Genomic DNA, 17,583 nt, shown 5'->3' with positions numbered 1-17,583 from the left:
TATTTCTTTCCATCAAGCTAATACTGTACATGAAATTTTACCTCATCTCTCCTTTAAAAATAGGACAACAAACTGGACTAAGAACAGCGAAGTACATCTTGACAATTTCACATTCACAAAGAAAACATCATTGCCCTAAATACAGATTTTTACCTTGATCTTTATCTCATTTTTGTATGTATCAAACACATCACAGCTGAGGCAGAGCCCAAATAAGCATGAAAAAAATCAGTGTAAAAATGTACAGCAGATAAGATGTACCAGTAACTTAAAACCTCTAACGCAGATGGTATTAGATGTCATAAATGATGGCATGAAATTGGTCCATGTCGAATCAAGTATGCAATGAATGAACTTTTTCAAGGAAATAGGATTCCTAATGAATCATTTCCAATGTTCCAAAACAGAGTTCCAGAATGAATATTTTGGGTACTGGTGTATGTCTGTTGTCACCCAAAATCACTATTATGCCTACCCTACTGTAATTCATGGCTTTTCAACAGGACTCAGTCATATATAGTGGTGTCTTAAGGTATAATTCCCCGTTCCTAGTGTGAAATTACTGCTTTTTCTTGTGAGAAAAACAGACAATTTCTTAGAAACCTGTAGTCAATCAAGTGTTGCTTGATTTGGTTTGGCTATGCAGGATTGTAACTTTAAACACCCACCCAGGAATCTCCAGCTGAAATCCCACGATCTTGGCTGTGTAGTGTCAGTAAGCCTAGATGCTGTGTTATCATGTCTTGCTTTTCTGTCCCATAGATTGAGGACAGGTTTATACTACAGCACACTTCACTGTACAATGGCCACAGTTGTCCTGGTCTCAGTAACACAAAAGGAATAATGAAATAGTATTAAGTTAAATTATACAGTAATCAAATCACATCTGTCACACTCCCCAAGTCCTCAGCAATGACTGAAACAAAACCAAAGTTTAAGTAACTTTATTTACCTATATTCATGCTTTGTTGCCCTCCTGTCTCTCTCTCAGTCTCTTCTCCACTGTTACAACTACAGGTTGTAAGGTCCTCAGGGCAGAGAATAGTTGTTTTGCTTACATTTTGGTACTTAGAACAGGAGTTACCAACCTAGCCTCCATGGGCACCATGGCACTCACAAAGACTTCAAACAGTGCCCCCGGCCAGTTGCCCCAGACTCTGAGCTTTCACTTTAAAAAATAAACTAAAATTCTAACCTACCAAGAAAGAAAATTATGGGGCGAAATGTACCTTCTTAGGGGTTCTTTTAAATCAGAGTGGCACAGCTATCTTGTTTATTTTCCTGGTTATGCCATGTCTCCTCGACAGCCATTTAGTGACTGGCACCCCCAGAACTCTCTCAAAATGCAAAACCAAAAATTGGCAACCCCTGAAGTCAAAATATGAAGGAGGAGGAAGAGGAAATTGATGAAGGAATTGCAAAAAATCAAAATCTAAAGGCATAGTTAGGACAATCTAGAGTTTGTGGAATCCAACACGGTTGGTCAGAGATTATTTGCAAAATAGCCTATGTTATTGTCTTCTAAACCTCCTAGGCAGAAATAAATTGAAAGCTTGCTGCCACAAACGGACCTGATTTTTGCTGGATAGACCTGGATGTGACCTTGTGTTTGATGTCCTGCCAGTTAAAACAAGGAGAAAGAACCAGCCTCTACAACAACATTCTATTTAAAATAATCAAACCTGTTGAAATTGTGTCAAAAGAAACAACAACAACAAAAAAAGAAAACCCGCCCTGGATGTACTTTTTAAGGGATTTAGGCCACAATGCTGATTAAAATTTAAAAATAGTAATACAGGGAGTTTGCCAAACTCTTTGGCTGCTGTGGGAACAGTAATGTGGAATGAAGGCAGATAATTCAAATAGTGGTTTCTAGAAAATGAGTAGAATGTATGATGGCCTCTTCTTCAAGAGTGACAACCTGGCCCAGAAGTAGTCTAAAAGCATAGTCTAGAGCCGAAGTAAAAAAAAGTTTAGATTTGTAAGCCAGGTTAATGAGATATTGCTGGAAAACTAAGTGCAAGCTTCCCTGAAAAACAGCATGGTATAACATAATGTAGAAACAGAATCTCATTTTATCATTAACTAGCTGGCCCTGCCACGCGTTGCCATGGCTAATCCCTGTGACTGCCACCACCCTGTGTCGATCCATGACGTATCCCATCCCATCCTCCCCCCACCCCCAGGTTTTCCCTGTGATTCCCCCCAACCTGTCTTGTCCCATGATGTATCACGCCCCCTCTTCCCCCCACCCCTGGGTCATTCCTGCGACTGGCCCCACTGTGTCCTGACCTATCCCGTCCCCTCCTCCCCCCAATCCCAACCCAGGCAAGTCAGTACCTCCATTTGGCCTAGTCTGTAAAGGCTTCGGCCTAGTACGTAAACAGCAGCTGAGGTGCTGCTGAGAGGGAAGGTTCTATAGGAGTAGTACCAGTGTAGCCGCCTCTAGAGGGTGCTGGTTTGCAACCTGGTTCTTTTCCCAGCATGCACTTTTGGCTGAGTGGTGCATTCTGGAACAGGGTTTTTGGGGGTCTTACGTGGCCCAGGTGTGGCATTTGTCTTTGCAAACTTTCTATGATCCTTCGGACATTCACATGGGATGTTGTGTCCGAATTTGAATGCAATTGGTCAAGCGATTTCGGAGAAAAGTGGAGACCCACCCACATGCCCTTTTTACACACACACACACACACACACACACACACACACACACACATATGGCAAACTCCTTTGCACAGAAAATACCACTTACATTACCGCGACAGCCTAAAACTATCACTTAAGCACTGTTAGATCAGGAGGGTATCACAAATTTACACACTTTCCCACTTCTCTCTTCTGCAAGCTAAACATTAAGAGGAGTTAGTGCAGTATCCATACAGTATCAGAATCATAGCTAAAAATGTGACTTTAAAAAAGGAATTTTTCTTAAAACATGTTCGACTCTAAATGAGCACTGCTTTTTAGGATCTGTAGTTCCTTCCCTCCTTCCCCCCCCCCCCTGCCTGGTAGTGGTGCTACTATTGCTGCTTTGTGGTTGACATTAATTTCATCAACACCAAGTGTGTTTGGGTTGTTCCTCAACCCCTTCAGAAGCATCTGTCACCTACTGCTTCTGAAGATTCCAGTTGAGAGGGAGGCAATCAAAGACAACACCAAGTGTCTCCAAATGAAATTAAACGAGCCTCCCCCCCCCAACACTCAATCTCTTATTGAACAACACACCACCTCGCAAGTCAATTTCGCTATGTTATTTTCTGTTCAACAGCCTCACAGTCCATGGATAGAAGCTATTTTTAGCCTGTTGGTACGGCTGCTTATACTTCTGTATCTCCTGCCCGAGGGTAGATGATTAAAGAGGTGATGGACGGGTTGTAAGTCATCCCTGAGAATTTTTCAGTATTTGGGTGCAAGTTATTCTCTAAGCACCATGTAGATACTTTTTGAACCTCCTCCCTGAACAGCTTTTACTTGTCAGAAAGTTCTTCCTGATGTTTAGTCACATCTCCTTTCTTGTAACTTGAATCCATTGGTTTGGGTTCTAGCCTCCAGAGCAGGAAAAAACAAGCATGCTCCCTCTTCCATGTGACAGCCCTTAAGATATTTGAATATGGCTATCATATCTCCTCTCAGTCTCCTCTTTTCCAGGCTAAACATCCCCAACTCCCTCAACAGTTCCTCATAAGGCTTGGTCTCCAGACCCTTGATCATCTTGGTCGCCTTTCCCTGCACACATTCCATTTTGTCAATATCCTTCTTAAATTGTGGTGCCTAGAACTGGCCGCAGTATTCAAGATGTGGTCTGACCAAGGCAGAACAGAGCAGTACTATTACTTTCCTTGATGGGAACACTATACTTCTGTTGATGCAGCCTAGAATAGCATTAGCTTTTTTTGTTGTCCATAATAAATAATGCAGCATTTTCTAACACAACAGGATTTTGGGCCCATGCCAGGTTCTAACCCTGGTTGCACACTCTGAAAACCTTGCATAAATAATGCAGAGGTAATACAGTTAGCTTCAAAAATTGAAGGTATAGATAATACTCCTGAGAGCGAATGGGCCCAGAACATGGCCTTGGTTTCCTAACCATGGTCAGAAGTCTGAGAAAATCACAACCAAAAGTCTTGACTGAAGAACTCTCTAACCCAGGCATCCCCAAACTGCGGCCCTCCAGATGTTTTAGCCTACAACTCCCATGATCCCTAGCTAACAGGACCAATGGTCGGGGAAGATGGGAATTGTAGTCCAAAACATCTGGAGGGCCGAAGTTTGGGGATGCCTGCTCTAACCTCTCTTTTCAAGTGATGTACATTGTTAATTGTTTTGAGTATAAAACTCAGCAAGTCTTAAATGTATCTTGATCTAGAATTGCCACACCAATAGGATTAATTATTTTAGTAGGTAAATAGGTAGGAAAAACCTCCTTTAAGATTATTAATTTATATGACACTTAAAAAAACCAAAACCCACACTGGATAGCCATGATGGGCTATTTATTTTTTAGATTTAGGCTGGATTTTTTCCCCAATGGAAAAAAATAAGTTATGTTAGGTCTGCAGTTTTATAAATAGAGTGTCATTTAATGACAGAAGGCCAAAAGGTTTCATTTTCCCTTCCTGTCATTTCCTATCTAAAAATTTCTCCTGCCAATGAGAGATGACAGATTTACAGTAAGTTCTTTGTTTTGGTTATCTCTCAGGTATTGAGCCATGAAACTCTGCCTCATATCAAAGTCATGTCATCATCTGTTGCTACAGGCTTTAAAAACCTTGCACTGGATGGTCTTTGTCTATATATGCACATACTCTAGTAACAACTTTAGTCATAAATATATCTGAGAAACTAATCACTTGGCATCAGAACAAACTCTGCCTCACCTTAACTCTTTATGCGGCACTTAACTTGCTTATAAATTAATGCAAGGCAGATTTTGGTCTAGGCAGACTTAGGATAGAGGCATCTGCTATCTAGAAAAAGGTCTTTCTTGCATGTCCAAGTTTGTGCATGTAAAGGGTCATGGCTGTAATTGTTCCTGCTAATGCAGGTATAATAAAATAATAATAGGAATGTAATGAAAGATAGATAGGGAAGACAAAACAGGAAAGGTAATAGATGGTTGTTTTGTTCTTTTTTAAATTGCCCAATTACATACTTTTATCTTCACACAGAAATATACTGACATCTATAAGGTTAGCAAAACAATCATCAATAACTTCTCTTGACTTTGAACATGAGTTCTATTTTGATTCTGCCTGCAACATTATTCCACTTATGACACCTGTCTCTTGAGTCCTTGACCTCTGAACTTCTGAACACGCTTCATTTTGATTGTACCTTCCATTTGTTGCTTGATGTCACAGACTAAATTAATCATAGCAATTCTTCCCTGAGGAAGCACTATCTGACGAGGAGGTCTCATGGTTCCTGAATTTGTTGAGATTAGAGTCTGAGGGGGAAACCCCTGAAGACCTCTTGGAGGAAGACTCAAGACATATCAATGGTAGTTGAGGTAAAGAATGGGAGTCTACTAGGCAAGGACTCCCAGTTGAAGTCAGAAGACACAATCAGAGGTACCACAGCCCTTGAGCACAAGCCATAGTAAAGGTAAAGGTAAAAGGACCCCTGACCATTAGGTCCAGTCGTGACCGACTCTGGGGTTGCGGCGCTCATCTCACATTATTGGCCAAGGGAGCCGGCGTAGAGCTTCCAGGTCATGTGGCCAGCATGACAAAGCTGCTTCTGGTGAACCAGAGCAGCACACGGAAACGCCGTTTACCTTCCCGCTGTAGCGGTACCTATATACTTGCACTTTGACATGCTTTCGAACTGCTAGGTTGGCAGGAGCTGGGGCCGAGCAACGGAAGCTCACCCCATCGCGGGGCGACCTTCTGATCGACAAGCCCTAGGCTCTGTGGTTTAACCCACAGCGCCACCTGTGTCACAAGCCATGGTACCACCCCTTTAAATGCTTTTTATGGTGAACTGAGTATCAAGGGGTTTAGAAGTCATCAGGTCTTTCTAGGGGAAGCTGATCTCTGAACCTTGCTGGAACAATGGCTGCCTTCTGAAATAATTATACATATTAAATCACTGGTTGCATTCAATGCTGTCCATGCACGAGAGGTCTGAGCAATGGGATTTTCCCCTCCCCTTTCCCATTCTGCTCTGGAGATTTTTGGGGAAGTCCCATTTTGCAAGCAGAAGTCCTCTTGCAGAGTGTTGGATTCTATCCAATACACACAGAGCAGTCTGGCATTTAATTGGGAAATGAAAATCTTTTTATGTATCTGAACTAATGATGAACTGAGCATAATGAAATACTTAAGATTCATTTGGTATTTTGTCAGAACGATGCTCCTGGTCCACAATCTGCCAATATAAATTTTAAATCTGTAAACATGTACAGTATAACTTTACTTTTAAACTTGAAGGAAGAAACAATATAAAAGTCTGACCCTGCTAAATATAAGACTGGATCCAGTTTATGAAATTCATCTGCAGTTCTTAATTTGGATATCTGAAACTGCTACAAAGGCAGATGGAAACAATAAGCAGATTCGGCAGATGAGATTTCCTTTATCTCTGAATTTTGTAGCAATTTGTGTTACCAAAAAAGTCAGCATCAAATTAAAAGCTTAAACTGCTTAGGATGTTTTTCCTCCTTCAGATATTTAACCTAATCCTAGCTTTAATTAATTTAAATCAGCTGCTTCTTTTCATACCCTTGCTGGCTAAGTTGAACACATTGCTTTCACTTCTTCTTGATGACATCTGTCCGAATCTGCTCCTCCATTCTTGATCCAATTTTAGACATACTGAGGAAAGCAACCAAACTGTGGCCAGGGAAGATTGGAGTGACAGAGTCACCACATCCAAAGCCTTGCCAGCTCATGAAAAGTCAGAGTAATTATTCTTCTGTTTTAACCATCCTTTTAAGGTCACTAATTCCTTGCTAAACATAATACCAAGAATCACAGTGAGCCAGTTGCACACAGCATATCCTTCGACAATGTTGAGTGCGATTTCCTACCAAATAGGCCACTAGTCATACAAACAGATTTTGCTGCCCTCTAGTGGGAGACAAAGGTGTCCGGCCTACCAGAAATTTCCTGTGGAAATTTATTTTTTAAAAGGTACAATGCAGATAATCTGTCTGCATCCTATAACCTTTGCACTGATTGCCAAGCTGATATAGCAATGTGGATACTTACAGCCAAGATTAATACAGTTTAGTTTATACAATACTGTACCAAATTGTTTTTGTATCTAATAAAATATCTTTTTTTAAAGTGTTATACAGTGGTACCTCGGCATCCGAATGACTCGATTTCCGAAGGTTTCGACTTACAAAGTTGACAACCCCGGAAGTCTTTTTGCCGCGTGCGCATTCTGCGCCTGCGCAGAAGCGGCATGCGCGCTCCGCGCATGTGCAGAAGCGCAAAACCGCACTTTGCGCATGTGCAGAATGGGCGCTTTGACAACCGAAACCTCGACTTACGAAGAGCACCGCGGAACGGATCATCTTCGTAAGTCGAGGTACCACTGTACAGTGGATGCTCGGGTAGCGAACGTGATCCATGCAGGAGGCACGTTCACAACCCGCAGCGCTGAGTCTGCTCACACACGGGTTTCAATTTGGCGCATGCGCAAAGAGCGATTTAGTGCTTCTGTGCATGTGCGAGCACCAAAACCTGGAAGTAACCCGTTCCGGTACTTCTGGGTTCGGCGCAGTGCACAACCAGAAAATGCACAACCTGAAGTGTCTGTAACCCGAGGTATGACTGTATTCTTGTTTAAAACACACACTAAAATTTGTTATTTGCTCAAGAAATATTTTAAAAATTTGAATTTTCTTCTAACAATGAATACACTGATATAATATTATAAACAACTATTGATATGATTAACATTTGTTGCAGTATCAAACACAGAACTGGACTGTATATTAATAATAATAATAATAATAATAATTTATTATTTATACCCCACCCATCTGGCTGGGTTTCCCCAGCCACTCTGGGCGGCTTACAACAGAAAAATGAAATAAAATAATCAATTAAACATTAAAAGCCTCCCTAAACAGGGCTCACTTCAGATGTCTTCTAAAAATCTGGTAGCTGTTTTTCTCTTTGACATCTAATGGGAGGGCGTTCCACAGGGTGGGCGCCACCACCGAGAAGGCCCTCTGCCTGGTTCCCTGCAACTTGGCTTCTCGCAACGAGGGAACCGCCAGAAGGCCCTCGGTACTGGACCTCAGTGTCCGGGCAGAACGATGGGGGTGGAGACGCTCCTTCAGGTATACTGGACCGAGGCCATTTAGGGCTTTAAAAGTCAGCACCAACACTTTGAACTGTGCTCGGAAACGTACTGGGAGCCAATGTAGATCTTTCAAGATGTGATTAAAATGGATTGTCTCAAGAACATGATTTTGTGCACAAAGCAATCTGTACTACTACTACTACTAATTAAATTTGTATACCACCTTTCCACCAAAGATCCCAGAGTGGTTCACAACAGAAAAATACAAAGTGAGAATACAAAATACATAATAAAACTTATTGCATCTATTAGAGCAGTCATGTCTGTGCCATATGTGAGCAATAACACAAAAGGCCTATACAGTATAATTATATTTGGGTGGGGGCATGGATTATTTGCGTGGGGGGGGGATGATATTCTATGAAACACAAAAGTACCTTTAACATTCTGAACCACTACAGACATTAATTACAAATAAACATTACGTGCAGCAATTAAATCACAAATGATCTAAAACTGCTGCAAACTGGGGACAAAGACAACAAACTATATCACTCAAAATTCAATAAAACTGTTTGCTTTTCCCAGAAAATGCCAGAGAAGAATGTCAAAGGCATTTTTTCAGCTTCTTTATTTTTAAGAATAGGCTCCCAAATGACATAGCCATGTTCACAAGAAACATTAAGTCACACTTTAGGTGCAGGGGTGAAGAATTGGATTCAGCCTGAGGGCAGGTTTTTCTCCTGTGGGCCAGCATGGACACGTGGGCAAGGCCACCCATCTGTCAATCACCTGGTATCACAATGACATCAGCTGACCAATTTTCCTTTGCACAAGCAATTTGGAACAGAGCTTTGCAGGCATCAACAATCAGCTGATTATTGTCAGGCAATGTTTGCAGAAGCACAGTTTTGCAAGCACCGACCATCAGCTGATTATCAGTGCTTGTAAAGCACTGTGCCTTGCAAGTGGTGCCAATCAGCAGCATAGATTGGCCAAAACGACCTGGTTTATAGTGATGTGCATAAGTCACAGCTTGCATGCTCTCCTCTTCCCTCTCCGCCTCCTGCACAGTTTGGAGGAAGAGTTTAGGAATTTCTAATTCCACATTTGCTTAGCCAGTCTGACACTTTGTCTGAATAATTAATTAATTAATTAATTACTTAATTAAAATATATTTATACCCCACCCATCTGGCTGGGGTTTCCTTAACTGAGGTTTCCTTAAAACAAGTCAACTAAAACAGAGCCATTGCACTCTCAATGTGTTGCAACAAAATTTAAAATCTTATATACTAGATTAGTGTTACTGTACTTAACTTTTAAAAAAGAAATAGGAACTTCCCATTTCCTCTAAGGTAATGTGTTGGAATTGTGCAGAGCCATTCCATCTGCTGTTGGGATCACAGGATCACCATTACTCTGGTACCATTATGCATAGAAAGTTTTAAAAATGTAAGACACAGCAGAAGAGATTAATTAGAAATATTTGTTGATTCACTTGAGCTTCACTTGCATTACATTGCTATCCTTGCAAATTACCAGGCAAAGAACTGTCTGATGTGAGAAACAAGCAGCAGCAAAGGAAGCTTAAGAGGAAGGAAAGCTACCCCAAAAAAGATGAGGTACTTCTCAAAGCCATTCAAAAAGTTCTGACAGACTCAGAAAGAAAATAAAGGACTTTCAAGTACAGTTTTTAAAACCTTATTTTAAAGGGTAAATAGCTATTTGAATCCTACTTAAAGGGGGGGCGCTGTTGTGTTTATTATTGAAAGAAAAGCTACGTTTACAGCAGTGATCCTATCATTTTAAACTGGCAATAAATTTTAATAACATATCTGTTTTCACAAGAGCTTTTGCTTTCAAGCTTTCTGTGCTAAATACAGCACTGAAAGAAAATTCAGTTATATTACTAGTTTCAGGTAGGTAGCCGTGTTGGTCTGACGTAGTTGAAACAAAAAATAAAAAAAATCCTTCCAGTAGCACCTTAGAGACCAACTAAGTTTGTCATTGGTATGAGCTTTCGTGTGCATGCATCTGAAGAAGTGTGCATGTATCTGAAGAAGTGTGCATGCACATGAAAGCTCATACCAACGACAAACTTAGTTGGTCTCTAAGGTGCTACTGGAAGGAATTTTTTTTTATTTTTTGTTTCAGCTATATTACTTACTGTTATTTATTGTGACATGTTTTGAGAACTCGTGTGAATTTGAGGATGCAACTAGTAGATTTGCCTAGCTTCTCTTCCCCACCTCTACTCCCATGCTTATTTTAAACAGATCTTTGGAATGAGTGACGACATGTGTGGGAGTCCAGGAACAGGAAAAGGTGAAATCTTCCCACTTCAGGCATTAAAAGACTTACATTTCAATCCAGCCCCAATGTATGGTTGTTGCTTTTCAGAACAATGGAGTCTTCTCTAACATTAAGCAAACACATCTGTGTTGTGAATTATGCAGGTAATTGTTTTATGGTTGACAGCAAGGTCAAATCTGAAAGATCAGGGAACTGCATCACAGTTGTGCAATGTCTTCAGTTATTTTCTTTTATTCAATCATTTCCACAAGTGAACTAGCCCAATACATAAGGCTTGCTGTTCCTTTCCCATACACATCTCAGCACCACATATTTGGTGGCCTCATACATCAAACTCTACTTAAGCCCACACAAGAATACTTTTAACTGACAGCCCCTTCCTGTTTTGGAAAGCTTAAGGAACTTCTGCTGAGACTAGATAGTAGGGTTATCAAAAGGCAAATGCCTTAAGATCTATTCCTGCATTCAGACACTATTCTGCGCTGACATGCAATTTATGTAGTGATTAAGCCCTTTAAAAATAAAACCAAATTGCAGCTGTTTTGCATGAGTGTCAACCAAAAGCCACCAGAGGTAGCAGTTCTGGGGAAGTTTAAATAGATGGCATCTGCCTGTGCAAAGGACATATCATGCCTGTGAAGAAAGTTGCATTTACAGCTGGGACACATGGTGCAAAATGAAAACAGGCAGCAGTGATGTTAAAGGAATATCACCAACAAAAGCATTCCAGTTCAAAATTGATCTGAGGAGCTGAAGAAACTGCTTGCATTATGTGTTTGTGAGATCTTACAAGAATGGCAATACATGTGGGCTGTCTATTCACTTTATGTTTGAAACTAGATATTCAATAATCTAAGTTAACAGAGACAAAAAGATATGGATGAACACAGGACTGAGTTTCAGAAGTGTACAGATTTTTAATATTATTAGTTTATACAATAAGCTGAAAGGTAGAACAATAATAGAATTTAAGGGAGAAATTGATCTAATGCACCTTTTACTGAAGTAGTGAAGAACCTGTAGCCCTCCTAATGTTATGGACTCCAACTTCCATCTTCTCTGACTCTTTGCCCTGCTCTCTAGAGGTGATGGGAGTTGAAGTCCAACAATATCTGGAGGGTTGTGGATGCTGCTTCACCCGTTTTACAGCCCAATATTTTATTTTGTCTATTCAGAATTACACCCCTCAGTGTTTAATGATTCCAGGCAACTGTGCCTAGGACTTAAATCTTAATCTCTTCTTAACCTTGAGTATTTTAGTATTGATTCACAAGTATATGCCGGAGCTAGGGTTGCCACCTTTGTTCTGGCAAAAGACAGGACGGGAAAGGGTGGTGCGGTTGGGAGGCCCCCTTTTTTTCATCTAGTGCTGAAGTGATTTCAAAGTAATCCATTACAATCTACTGCAGCCTAACAGGATGGCCTCTCTGGAATTTCTCTCTCTCTCTCTCTCTCTCTCTCTCTCTCACACACACACACACGTATTTGTAAATCTGTCTGTGCTTGGTTTAAATATATGAACTTACACACACCCTTTCAAACACATACATTTGGAGATGCTCCCTAACTTGGCAGAGGCGGGGGGGACGGGACACCTGAAATACGGTACTGACCTGTTTCAATACAGAACGTAGCATTTGAAATAATAATTAAAAGTTGGTCCATTGGAAGAAGAATAAAAAAACCCTCCCAAATCCACAGTTGGACATATACTTTATTAGGACCTGCCAAAGTGTTGTCAAAACATCCTTTGGCAAACAAATGAAATTCAACAGGAATAGCATAAGGCAAATAAAACAAACCTACCTTCTCTTGGATTAACCGCTGCTGGCAGACTGTCCCAATCTAGTGCCCAACTAGGGCAAGGATGAGGGGAAAATGTTGCTTCAATACCACTTTTCTGCATTTAAGAGGAGGGGGGAAATCTTAAATCAGCTAAATAGGAATGTGAACTTTGCAAGTACTGTAATGATGCCCAAATGTCATGGGAAATTATGTCTGTTAAACAGCACATGTAAAATACAAAGCCACTCTGTTTGTCTATCAAAACATGCTCACTGGGACTAATGGGATTTGCAGTCCCAAACATTTGGAGTGTACCAGGTTGGGGAAAACCGGCAAACATGAACTAGGAAATCTCTAGTTCAAATCTCAGCTGAGCCATGAATTCAATATTTGGGTAGGAACCTGTTCTTTCAACCTCAGTCTCCATCGGCAGTATGGTTATAATGTTGATCATCTTTGCAGAGCTATTGTAAGGGTTACTTGGAGTTTTGTCTACTTCAAATGAGCTGTATCAGTATTATAGGGTCCTCCCCCTCCCTGGTAGGATTATACCATCAAACAAAATACAACCTCGTTTTTAGTGGCAGAGACCTTTGATAGAGAAATATGCTTGATATTGCAAGCAGCCAGATAAAAAGTATATATTATGGGTGAATGCATTGAAAAGTGCCTATTTTGTGTTAAATGTGTGTACAATTTAAATGCCGACTTTTTGTACACTCTTTCAAAATATCTGCACAATCCATTCTATGACTCAGTGCCAGTGAGTGAGTGAGTGAGTGTGTTGTGTGTGAAACTATTAAGTTACCATTAATTTTGTCATGGTTGGCCTTGGTCCACCTATAAATGAAGTGTCTTCATGCTCTTCCTCTGGCTCATCAGAAGCCATGCAAATAAACTGCATGTGTTCATCTGATAAAGAGTCTGAGCCTTGATGGGGTAAAAACTGCATATTGCATTTGGCAGCAGCTCTCTTTATTCCAGGTACTTCCTGAACTCTCTGGAACCAACTAGATATCAATGGCAATCTTAACAAGTTCTCTTGGTGTTTCTTGCTGAAACCCTGCAAGGAAGAAAACAAAGCTCTGGTTATCAGAGAAAATTTATGAACCTACTTGATGACAAGCATGAATCAAGCATGTCTCTGTTATCTTAAGACATTCACTACCTTGTGGGCTTAAACCCAGGAATAAATTGGCTTTCTGCCTCACACTCAGATTCAAACTGTGGAGTGGTAGTGGTGGGGTTGTACACAAAGAGAGATTCTCATGCCTAACTTAACCACTATGACTACAAAGAGTGACATAATAGATTAATGGATTTAAAGCTTAAAAATAAATAAATCAGAGCCACTATAGGAATAGAGCCTTTAGTAGAGCCAACATTGTGGTTCTACCAGTCTGCAGGGGCTGCAGTCTTAAGCACACTTACTAGGCAGTAAGTTGCATAGACCTCAGTGAGACAAATTTCTGAGAAAATATGCTGAGAATACATAAGCTCCAAGCGATTTGTCTCTTCCCAACATCTACTACGTAATGTTGAAAGTTTACTGGGAAGCAACATACATAAATATGTAAATCCTTACCAAAAAATGATAGATGCATGGAAAGAGGACTACATCCGCCAAAGTGAAGTATAGCCCTTCAGCAAAAACGTTTTCCAAGAGTGGCAATTCGGATGTTTTCATCTTCCTAATATGAGAGGGCTCCCTTTTGGCAGCAACTGGTGTTTTTTGCACAGTTAATTTAGATAAAGCTAAACTCAGTTCCGGTTGTGCAGGCGAGGAGTCCAGATTTTCTGCTAATCTTCCCTCTTGTGAAGAAACATCTTTACATGCTTCCTTGACAAATGTCTGTTGCTGTTGAACTTTCTGTCTTCGAATTTTGTCATCATTATGTACTCTTACAGGTTCTCCCAGCTTCTTTTCAAAATGTAATACTTCCTCCGGAATACTCTGAACCTCATCCGAAGACACTCTCAGAAAGTTTTCAACTGCCCGAGGGATGCTGATTTCACAAAGTCTGGTCCATTCACTGACCTGCAAATAAACAGGATTAACCAGTTGACTGATTCCCAGGCCTTTCATAATAAGGTGGCGAACCTGTGGCTGTCAAGGTCCTGTGGGACTCAAAACACTCATTAGCTCCATCCAGCACGACCAATGGTCAGGGATGATGGGAGTTGTACTGCAGACATATATTAAACTTTGTTCAGTGCATGGCCTAACTGGTCACTTCTGCATTAGGGTCATGCACTGAACAAGGTTTAATATATGTGAAATCTATCACAAAGCAGGGTTAAAACTAGAAATACTCACTTCAGCACAAGCCTTCAAGCAGGTCTTTTTAAAGCCCAAGAGTTCCAAAATGTCCTCCCTTGACGGATCTGCTTCATATGTTTTCTGTACTATGTGCCTCAATACCACAGCAAGTCCTGCTCGACAAAATCTTCCGTTTTTCTCAACAACAGCAGGTAAACAGCAGCTCTGGACCACCAAAGGAAGTTGACATCTTTTGATGAAGCAAATATCCAGGTCCTTGGGTAATACTTTGTCTTTAGGCTGGGCATCTGAAGCTGTTTCGCCTGGCAGTACTAAAAATACTCTGAATGTCTTGCAGTCACAGTATGACAACAAAAACAAGGATATGGATGTGTGGAGAGGCAAGACACAATCTGCATTCTGATTAAAGTAGTCCAGGTACAGGTGATCTTCAGTCAATCCTTTCATTTTTTCTTAAAGGAAGAAATGTGATGAATGAAATAATACGTAAAAGGTTTAATATAAAGCTATGCAAAGCAATAATGAAGATGATCCAGAACACAACCCCTGCGCAAATTGGGGGTTGCCTGTACATATATAAATAAACAGAAACAGTGATCTCTAAAATCCATCAATTTTTCCCTTTCTCAATGCAGTATGCAAATATTAATTAATCTTTGTTGTTACTGTTTCTAAACGGATGTTAATATTCTGCATTTTGAGTATATTTCTTATTGTGTTTTGAAAGGCAGGACAGTTAAAATAAAAATAAAAACAATAAATATCGCTAAGATTGTTTTAAGGTCGCATAAGAGAAGGGTCTTCTGAAGCAAACATTTGAATATTATTAATGAAATGCACTTTTTGGAGGGCCATTATAAGGAGGTCACAAAAATTAGTAATGTATATGCAATTCTTTCAAGTATAAAATATATTTGGTTCTATCTAAATCTTACTCAGAGCAGACATAGACTTAACTATTTTTAAAACTCAATACATTTTGAGGTTATTCTTTTTGTTTTATATATATAACAACCAAAACAAAATCCAACTAAACTAAAACCAGAATGGAGGGAAGCAATAAGATGAGAAGAGGAGTGGGTCAGCTTACACAGGTTTTGCTCACTTTCAATGTAGAGACATCATTAAAAAAAACCTGTACATTCAACTAGGGCCAGAGTTCAGTACAGAATTGCCACAGAGCATGATAAGTACCAAATTTACGTAACCTGTAGCTAGTTCATGTATGGAAAGCAAGAACAGATCTTTTGTCCATTGTTGGATTGTTTGTCCGTTTACTTTTCCAATGTTGTAAAATGATATGTTTGGCAACCAACAGAGCACAACTAATCCATTTCCGTTCCCTGGGGTAAGCTTCCACATAATAAAGAGGTGTTCTATCAATGCCCCTTTGTCCATAAATTTTAGTTGTTTCCAGAACCAAGTTTATATGATCAGTGACCTCTGTCCAGAATTGGAAAATAACAGGATAGTACCACATCGTGTGAAATAAGGAGAGTATTGACTAAATTAAATCTAGATATCTCAATGGATCTATTCTAACTTTGTCCACATGCAATCCACTGTAATTTTCTACCCACAACCAAGACCATTAATATCTCTATCATCGGCTTGGATCAAAATATGCAGTTCTGCTAGCAGAAAGCCTCTTCTGCTCAGGGAAAACGCATTTCTGTCCTAGAGAAAGAGCATTGTATGAGGTAATTTATGATAAATCCAGAGGTGTTCTTCCATTTTACTGAAGACCTTTTTTCATAGATGTGTGCTACAGGCATCCTTATTCTGAGTTTCTCATATTGTATTACAAGCCCTATATACTTTTGGTGCTACACTGCAAAACATTTTTCACTACATAGCCCAAGAATTCACAAAAAACTAAGACTTCAATCCTGTTTGCTAGAAGTAAATCTAACAAACATTCTCAGGATCGCAGCACTAGGGAATAAGCACTAATGTACCTGGTGAGGCTTATTTCTGAGTAAACTGGAAACTTGTACTGGGTTGGATTGCAAGACATTTTCTCCATCTGATCAAAGTTATTCAGATCAAAATCATTACTTTTCTTAGACTACAGTACCGTATTCCTGAATTGCAGGGGGTTGAACGATATGACCCTTGGGGTGCCTTCCAACTCTACAATTCTATGATTTCAATTAAAATTACGGTTCTTGACTGAAAACTCAACTTCCGCTCCCTTTACATTACAGTATTTTGAAAATAGTTGAACACACAGAATTTAAGGGAATAAATTATATGCACAATTAGTTATGATTCTGCACCAAATATATCTGATTTATGGAGACTATATGCTTAGGATCCTAGACTGGAACATTAGTAGATATTTAATAAATCCCATTGGCTGTCTTTTCTATTGCAAATCAGGCTGCAACTCTTGGACACTAGATGGCACACTTTTAAAACAATTGCAGCTGAAGAACATAATACCATATTTTGAAAAAACCTTCACTATAGCAAGAACTGTGATTATTTATTCATAATTTTTTTTCATCCTTAAGTAGGGCTGAAGTGTGTTATCAGCTGATACAGCTACAACAGATCTGTGCACTGATTTTCCTTTGGAATTAATTTGTTAGCCCAGATGCTCCGCATTGAGGGATGTTTGTCTTATCAAATGCTAATGTTTTGTGTAAACTGTGTCTGGAAATATGTAAAACTTGCTAAATCCTCAGGAATATCACACCTTAGCCTGCCTGAGCCACAGTAACCCCACCTTATGTGTGATGTAATCTCTGATTGACTGTAGAGGGAATGTCCTTCTCCACACCAAAATGCAAACCCTTAAAAGAGATGTTTCTTCTTGCTTCTGGGTCTCTCTTGCCTCCTTGCTAGGAGGGGAGGGAAATCTGTTGCAACAGAAAAATAAAGATCTGCCTTGCTTTCACTGCATCCTGCCTCCATCCATTCATCTCTGACCGATCA

At 40.0% G+C, this 17,583-nt stretch overlaps 1 protein-coding gene across 3 annotated transcripts in view; it reads right to left on the bottom strand.

The window, feature by feature from the left end:
• Positions 1–17,583, bottom strand: part of GSTCD (glutathione S-transferase C-terminal domain containing) — a 55,117-nt gene that overhangs the window by 30,836 nt on the left and 6,698 nt on the right. For all 3 annotated transcript variants that reach the window (XM_035111866.2, XM_035111864.2, XM_035111863.2), the window contains 4 exons: positions 14,680–15,095; positions 13,948–14,400; positions 13,171–13,425; positions 12,384–12,477 (listed from right to left, as the gene is read on the bottom strand). In XM_035111866.2, the coding sequence (XP_034967757.2) occupies positions 12,384–12,477; positions 13,171–13,425; positions 13,948–14,400; positions 14,680–15,095 (1,218 nt within the window). The remainder of the gene's footprint in view (positions 1–12,383; positions 12,478–13,170; positions 13,426–13,947; positions 14,401–14,679; positions 15,096–17,583) is intronic.

Source organism: Zootoca vivipara, chromosome 9 (genome assembly GCF_963506605.1).
Source record: "Zootoca vivipara chromosome 9, rZooViv1.1, whole genome shotgun sequence".
Lineage (NCBI taxonomy): Eukaryota > Metazoa > Chordata > Lepidosauria > Squamata > Lacertidae > Zootoca > Zootoca vivipara.
The sequence above is the reverse complement of the archived record's forward strand: the minus strand, read 5'-3'. Positions and strand labels throughout refer to the sequence as shown.